Source organism: Salvelinus sp. IW2-2015, linkage group LG3 (genome assembly GCF_002910315.2).
Source record: "Salvelinus sp. IW2-2015 linkage group LG3, ASM291031v2, whole genome shotgun sequence".
Taxonomy (NCBI): domain Eukaryota; kingdom Metazoa; phylum Chordata; class Actinopteri; order Salmoniformes; family Salmonidae; genus Salvelinus; species Salvelinus sp. IW2-2015.
Window position 1 is genome coordinate 21,240,540 of NC_036840.1, and position 8,260 is coordinate 21,248,799.

Sequence of the window (8,260 nt, forward strand, 5' to 3'; positions counted from 1 at the left end):
AAGCCTCACTGCCCGTTGCTAAGATATTGAATGTATTCTACCAGAAAATCCTCCTACCCCCATGTCCCCTCACCAAACTCAACAACCCTCCGAACGCACAGGGCGCACAGGCTGGCCATCATCTAACTTCCGTCATGCAGTGGGACAACAAACTTGTTTGAACCTTTATCGAAATAGGCAAGTCAGTTAAGAACAAATTCTTATTTACAATGACGGTCTACCCCGGCCAAACCCGGACGACGCTGGGCCAATGGGCGATGCCCTATGGGACTCCCAATCACGGCCGGATGTGATACAGCCTGGATTCGAACTAGGGACTGTAGTGACTCCTCTTGCGCTGAGATGCAGGGAGCCCGAGTGGACCTTTGTCAATTTATACAGATCAATATACATGAATGCTGTCAAAAGTATGAGCCTACACTTTAAAGTTTAAAAGGGTCCTTGCTACACAGTTCCACCACTCATGCCATCTGGCTAACCATTTGGCGCAAACAAAATGTTACCTTATCTCCCCCTCCATACACAACTTCCCAATTAGTGTGTTTCAATTATTGCACCCTTATTTAGGAATAGACCAAATTGTTCAAATCTCCAACTGCTTGGCCCAAATTAATATTCCGAGGGGTGCATGTGGTCATGGGCCGGGGCTAATGTAGTGTGGGCCAATTTACGRACTTTCTTGGCTCGTTTCGCAGCCTTGAGTTCAGAGTTTCCAGGGAAACGACAGGCCGTGTTGGTAGAGTTAGTTGGGTCTTGAATGTCATATTGTCAGAGTGAGAGAGATGGTCGGTTTACCCCCCCCCTCCACTCATATCTTCCCCATAGCTCTCCCATCCTCCCCTCCCCTCTACCCTGCGATTAGCCTGCGCAGGCTCTCCGATTTCCATGAGAATGGCGACGGGCGGTGAAAGGGTTAAGCCTGATCTGGAGAGAAGGGGCGATAAAGCCCCCGAATGCAACGCTAATTTTCTGCTCGGCGGGGGAGCGAGAGAAAGGGAACAAAGCTCTCCGGGGGAGTCGCCGAAGACTCCGCGGCTTTACTATGTGCACCTGCGAGCTCAAAAGCTAGGGACAATGTGCCTCCGAAACGGGCAATTATGAGTGGGCCAGCCACCCGCTTTCTCTCCGGAGAAGGGGAGGGGTGGGCAAGAGGGGGAGAAGTGAAATTTAAAAGACGGGGAGAAAAGTAAATGATCGACCCTAAATCATTCTAACCCCCCCGCGCCTCTCCTACACCCCGGACGCCTCTGTCCCATCTCCCCAAACGTTTTTTTGTCCGCCTCCTTCCGAAGTTTTATTTTAAGCATCCCCAAGCATAATGGTGTCCACCTGTGGTGCCACTGTTTAAACATAAACCCGGCTCGTTTTGATTGAGCGCCTGATGTCAGGCCTATGGTTATTTTCTCTAATGATCGCGGACAGATGAGGTCACTCAAACAGCTGAGCGGCCAAAACTGAATAGGAACAATTGATAACGCGTTGTAAAACATTAGTCACTTTGGCTGGTTTTAAAATATTGGATTAAATAATTGAATTTTTTAGAGCCTGTATTATGCGCTTATTTCTCAACATTGCCTGACAAAATATGCTCCAAATGAGTCCCATATCAAAAACCTTCACCGATGGATGAATAGACCTCCTAATCTGACGTGTAATCTACGCATTATTCATACTGGCACAATTGTAGCCTGTGCCGGGAATTTCCAAAGAATAGCCTATAAATGGTGCGTCATCTTCCTGAAAGTGCTATACTGATTTACATGTTTTACAATGGAGCGCATTTCTAAAATGTAAACGTTTAGAGAACAAAATAGCTGAAAATGTCCCAAAAAACTGCAAGGAATATATTTGGAGACCAGAGGATTTAAAAACGTTTTAATACTTGTCATCCATGTCACATATGAAAATGAGTTAACAAAAATACCCTTAGTATAGGTGCCTCAAATTGCTTATTTATACACAATGCACATCAAAAGTTGCAAGACTCAAACAACAAGGATTAGACAACTAAATAAATTCAAAAAAAAGTTAAGTTTTACACACTTGGATTGCAATAAACATTCATGTTTCATTATTCCTTTCATATAAATTATAGTATTTAAACCCAACCAAAAATAATTTGATTCATTCCCTTTTTTTATGCAAGTTCTTTAGTGGGTTGTACAATACTAAAAATGGACTGTTGGAACATGACAGTTCCAGAATGGTTATAATTTGATGTGGTTCAACCACTCCCACAGCCTAAAAATGTACCACTTCCAGTTTCAGACTGCAAAAAATTATAAAATGGATTCTCTAACTTTTAGCAGCACTGTTTTACTATTCATAAATTAGTTAGAGGGTGTTGTGAGATGAAAGACAAATGAAATTTAACCCTCAAGTCTTGTTACAACAGGAAACGTAAGACAAAACTGGATGCCAACTCCTTTTGTCAGTCATTTTGTAGAATTATAAAAAGTAGAATGTGTTATCTGAAGACCTTAAGCAGCAGGCAACTCAAATATGAAACTGAGAAGCTGGAGAACATGGAGACATTTATTGTAAAATTAATAGATTTTAAATCTCTACCATTAGTTGCCCAGGCAGAATGTACTAACGGTGCTTGGTTGGATGAGTAGAAATCCATACAAACAGTTGCCGAGCTAGAGAAAAATCATTCAAAATGTATTTTGTAAAAATAAAATTCAATAGAATGCAGCATTTGTATAAAATGTCAATCAGTTAATTATATTCTATGAACACAATTAAAACCTGCAGAACACAACAGGGGTATCTGAACAATAAACATTAAGAACTTGGGACAACTCCTAATAGCATTCACAAAACAAGTTTTAAAAAATGGATGACTAATGCAAACAATTACATTGTCAAATGTAAAACTCATTGCAGCAGCAAGGGGTTATGTTAAAGGACAGCGCAAACTATTTGCATTTTGTTTATTGTTGATAGTCACCAAATGTTTTGCATGTCGGCAGTCAAGTTTAAGATATGATTTTCTAGAGGCAAAGTGTCACTTGCCACATGATACAAAACACGTGGCAAGTGACACTTCTTGAAAACCATATATCTTAAACTTGACTGCTGACATGCAAAACATTTAGGGACTGTTTCAACATTGGACTAATGAAAAAAAAAAAAAAGCTAAAGAATGAGTGGATTTTTCCTTCGACTTAAAAAAGAAAAAAAAGTTGAACACAAACCAAAATGTATTGGTATGGGGTTTGGACATACAGTACTACTAAACACACCAGTTCATCTCACATACTTGTTTCCATTGGATCCAATGAACTCATAAGATTGTCCAACAGACTATACCATGTCATCCTATGAAATTTAATTGGCTTTAAACAAGCACGCTTACTCACAAAGCAGTAGAAGGCACCAAGTGGCCATACTTGTATATAAAAAAAAAAATAAGACACTTCATTCAAGTTATACTCTGTGCATTTCTCCCTTGGTCTCCCCATTTCACTGCACTAGCAAGTGGTTAGTTGATTTGAGATGTTCCGTTCCGAGAGAGGCCCCATTGGGCCACACAAACAAAACCAGTTCAGGAATCACAATCCTCAGAATCCTTGTGGTGGGTCATGTGATTTGTATGTCACTGGCCTTAGGATAGTGATTGACTGACCCGGTTCCCAGTGTGTTGCGTTCCCGTGGTGGGGCCCCCTCTGGGCTGCATCCCAAATGGCACCCTATTCCCTTTATAGTGCACTACTTTTGACCATGCAGGGCCCAGGTCAAAAGTAGACCACTATATGGGGAATAGGGTGCCATTTGGGACACTGCCCGTGTCTCTCTCCCGGTTGGTTTAGTTCATGATGATTACCGATCAACCCGAGGGGCCGACACTACTGTGCCAGTAGGACAAGACAGGAGGCAGAACACAATGGAACAATTGTGAACATACTACAGTCACATGCTTTGTGACATACATAGGGGCCTGGGCATTTTTGAATGGAAGCTTGTGATGTCAAGCTCAGTTTGTCAAATAGGGGAAAAAATATATATGTACACAAACAAACATTTAATCATCATAAAGTCTATGTACAGTACAGCAGTCCGTCATAATGAGAAGTTAATTGAGAAGGGTCTCCGTCCAAGAAGTGGATGGGCGACTGAACGAAACAACCTAGTCTTGGGACAGAGGACAGGATGGACGAGGGTGGGCTCATTATTGTAGTCAAAATGCAGAGGTAGAAAAATAACATTTCTTTTATATAAAGTCACTGTTTTTTATAAACGCAACACGGGACCATAATGAGTGGGTCTGACAATGTTGTGCCCAGCGTGTGTGACATAACTGCGTGTGTGACATAACCATCCACTTCCTTGTGCCTCTCCAAGCCAGCACACTCACATTGAGTCCCAGTCACTATCCCACCAATCCTTAGATATGAGTGAGAGGCACAGTCCCACTGAGATAGTGTTGCTGGACGCTGTAGCCTCCTCTCTGGGAGACAGGGTCATTGGTGTCCCCCCCAGGGATGTACATACTAATCATATCCCTCAGGTCCCCCTGGAGAGGCCCACGGTGGTGGTTAGGTCCACCAGTCGGGGAGTGCGACACTGGCTCTGGCTTCACCATGGACATGACTGGGTTGGGCTGCTGGTGGCTGCTGCTGTAAGACATAGGGCTGAGGAGGAGAGGGGGGGGGGGGGGAGATGCTGTTATTGACTAAATTATATGAATGTTATGCTACAGTATGCCATGTCGGGCCACGCCACTAAATTGTCAGGGACACACGCAACACATAGCGTAGACCCGATTAGACTATTCTACATGACAGACAATCATGTCTACTCAGTTTAATACAAATCATGTATTTCCGAAACGTGTCGTAAAGAACGGACCGATTATGAAGTGTCCAATTTTTCAGTTTCATCTAAAATTCGCAACAAGTTCAGTATTTTCTTTGGGATATTAGTGTGGATTTGTCAAATAAAAAGAGTGAAGATTCATATTGATTCCAAGACAGACCCATCTGAATTAAATAATTACACCTGCATGACAGTCAGAAGAGGGGCATGCAATAGATTATACTGGGTGCAGACAGACATGCATAGATCTGATGTGACCAGAAATGAGTCACCTTGAGGGAGAGCCCATGGAATCCACCCTGTCTGTTTACAAACAGCATGGGATGGGGATTGGGGACAGGACAGGTCCAGACTAGTTAGGCCACCAACTACAGCACCATGAAGCAAACTGAAGATATTCTCAGTTAAAGAATTCATAAACCAACTAAAGGCGCTTAAAGATAGCAGGCTGAGGAATTATTTTACATTGGAAGCATGAAAAAGCGGTGTGAATGTGTTAATTACGCAATTTCTTTTTAAATGAAACTAAATGAATCACTGGTGTCTCTGCAAGAGGCCTGGGAGAAGGCACTGATGCGGACTAGAGGATTGTGGGTAAAGGACCACACACAAAGCTTTCCCATAGAGTGGGCCTCTACACATGCTCTACAATCCACAGGCCTGAAAACAAGTAAACAACCTACACTTAACCAATTGTATGTTTTTAAAACTGCAGTGCTTTGTTGCAAGTGTGAAACTGTGTGCGCTGTTATTTTGGCCCGGTTTCTTGTTAGAGATTTTTAATCTCCATGAGACTAGCCTGGTAAAATAAAGTAAAAATAAAAATGTKAAAAATATTAACCCAAGTTCTAAAGACATATGGTAGAATGTTTTAATAAATGAAAGGTTAAATGACAGGTCAAACTTTTTAAAATGATTTTATCCTTAAATGTGTAGTATATTTAGCATTTCTGAAAAAGTAAGATTAAAAGTAATCTTCTGAAAAACAATTGGGAGAAAGACAAAACAAAAGTTATGGCTCTGTGTTGGATGGGTGAGGGTTGTGAGTCCATGACATGGGTTCTAATTCATCTTAGTTTTAAACAGGCAAATCCAGTTAGGCCCCATGTGTTTGTTGCCAATCAGATTATAAAATTCATCAAATGTGTGCGAGTCAGAATGTTGGAAGTGTTTTACAAACAAGTGTTTAACTAAATTTGAGCAACTCAAGTAATTCAAAACCCATCATGCTCATTATCTGACACACATTTTGAAATACACTGACAAGGCATGAAGCTGGCTGAACCTGTACTGATTGTATACTGCATTAACTAATAAAATGCAGAAGTAATGTTAAATAATTTATTCCATGTGGGCGATTAATAATTCATGGTCCATTAAAAACAGCAGGCTATATCCTTTTTTTTATGTGATAACCTGCTCTTGCAATAATTGGGCCTAAAGTAATGTGATTTAACAATAAGTCTTGATTTAGTGCAACATTGATTCTGCAGCAACCACTGGTTTAAAGCAGAGAAAGTGGGTTTCTGTTCAGAATAGCTCAAATCGTATCACAATAACGAGAAGATGGAAATTTACTAACTTCAGGCTGCCGAGCCACTGACAAGTTTATAATTGGTTCCAAATCAAATAAGAAACGTTGTCTAGGCTATATAAAAGGGTACAAGCTTTCAAATGTTGGGGTAGGTTAAGTATTGAGGGTGACCTTTTCATACAATACGCAATAAACTCAGTAAATGCAGGTGTCAGATTACAACGGCAGCAACTGGCGAGCGAGCACTGTCATTAAACTCTCGTTATCAAAACTGGATTTACATGAAAGCTATAAAACATTGTCCTTCTCAATTAGGCATTAGAATCAGAAGATGAGGAATGGAATTTAAAACTGGAGCATATCCTACCTGTAAGTGTTGGCACCGTTCATATACGTCTGTGCTGCGGTCATGGCCTGGGGGTACTGGAGCGCGGACAGGTCGTAGCGGTGCAGCTGCTGAGTGTAGCCCAGGGCCTCGCTCTGCATCCCGGCGTAACCTCCCGCCGGGCCCCACCCGTAACTCTCCATCCTGGGGCTCCCACCTTGGCCCTGCGCGGCGGCCAGCAGGTTCCCGGCAGAGAGAGGGTACTTTCCCATCTGGTTGTCCTTCTTGAGCAGGGGCTTGGATTTACGGCGTGGTTTGTACTTGTAATCGGGGTAATCCTTCATGTGCACCGCCCTGAGGCGCTTTGCTTCGTCAATGAATGGCCGCTTCTCAGCATCAGTCAGTAGCTTCCACTCGGCGCCCAGCCGCTTGCTGATCTCAGAGTTGTGCATCTTGGGGTTCTCCTGGGCCATCTTGCGGCGCTGGCCCCTAGACCAGACCATGAAGGCGTTCATGGGTCTTTTGACCTTGTCCATGGGGTCCCCGCCCGGAGGACACAGGGATTTGGACCCCGGGTGAGAGTTACCGGTGACCGGAGACATGGCGGTTTGGTGCGACTGCTGTTGCCCAGAGGGCTTCAACTCGTGTTCCATCATGTTATACATAGTTGTCTGGAACTTGTAAAGTTTCTCAGTTCAAAATAAATCAAGTTCAAATTAATAAAAATAAAAAACAAAGTAAACAGTCACAGCCTTTGTCACCTTACCTGTCGGCTTTTGGCCGGGTGGTTTTCCCGTTCTAGAATGACAAATGGAAACCGAATGCACAAAGTGTTCCAAATCAACTAATTAGAAGACACACCCGATTCGAACAACCGGGAATAAATTACGAGTCGGTGTGTAAAGCGGTCATTAGGCGAGAGAAAACTCAACGATAAAACATTTGAGGAATTGTTTGCGCATGTAAAAATATAAATATATTAGAATTTAAAAACCCTTCAGTCTGTGAGGATATTTCTTTCTGCGCAGGGTTGCAGACAACCACCTGTAGAGACTCAATTCTGTAAACTGAAGAGTCCTGCGTGATGACAAAAAAAGTGATTCCATTTCAATCGTGCGGTTTTTCAGGAGATAATTGTATTCGAAGGGTCCGGACCAATCCCCGAGCGCGATAAGCTTCCCCGTGCGCGCGCTCATTTGCTTAACTATAGGAGTGGGCGCGAGTTGCATGTGCTGGAGGCACTGAGGAGTGGAGCACTTGTTGATGAGCGATAGAAAGTGTGTGAGAGGGACGGGGTGCTTTTCAATGAGAAAAAGTAATAGTCCCGCATACACTCATTTAAAAGTGTGACTTCTGCTGTAATTATTTAGTATAAAGAGTTAAAAAATCATGGCATTTGCAGTTTGGCACACAGCCAGCATGCGCATGAATGGATGTTCATAAAATCGTTTTACTTTTTGTGCTTCCACGATTACGAGCAAAACGGACCAAATGTAAAGAAATGATCAAACATGAATATATTTTAACATATTTCATCGACTTTTGTTTTCATCATCATTTCAAGACAATCATTTTTAGGC

At 42.4% G+C, this 8,260-nt stretch overlaps 1 protein-coding gene across 2 annotated transcripts; it reads right to left on the reverse strand.

Moving 5' to 3' along the window:
• Positions 1-1,860: 1,860 nt before the first annotated feature.
• LOC111952308 (transcription factor Sox-19b-like) lies at positions 1,861-7,777 on the reverse strand. 2 transcript variants are annotated; one of them, XM_023970887.1, is made up of 3 exons: positions 7,447-7,777; positions 6,723-7,357; positions 1,861-4,637 (listed from the first exon to the last, which is right to left on the reverse strand). In XM_023970887.1, the coding sequence occupies exons 2-3, from the start codon at positions 7,343-7,345 to the stop codon at positions 4,391-4,393; spliced, it is 870 nt and encodes a 289-aa protein (XP_023826655.1). In that variant the 5' UTR covers positions 7,346-7,357; positions 7,447-7,777; the 3' UTR covers positions 1,861-4,390. The 2 variants fall into 2 exon arrangements, with proteins under 2 accessions (XP_023826655.1, XP_023826648.1); XM_023970880.1 differs by having other exon boundaries at positions 6,723-7,777.
• Positions 7,778-8,260: the final 483 nt, after the last annotated feature.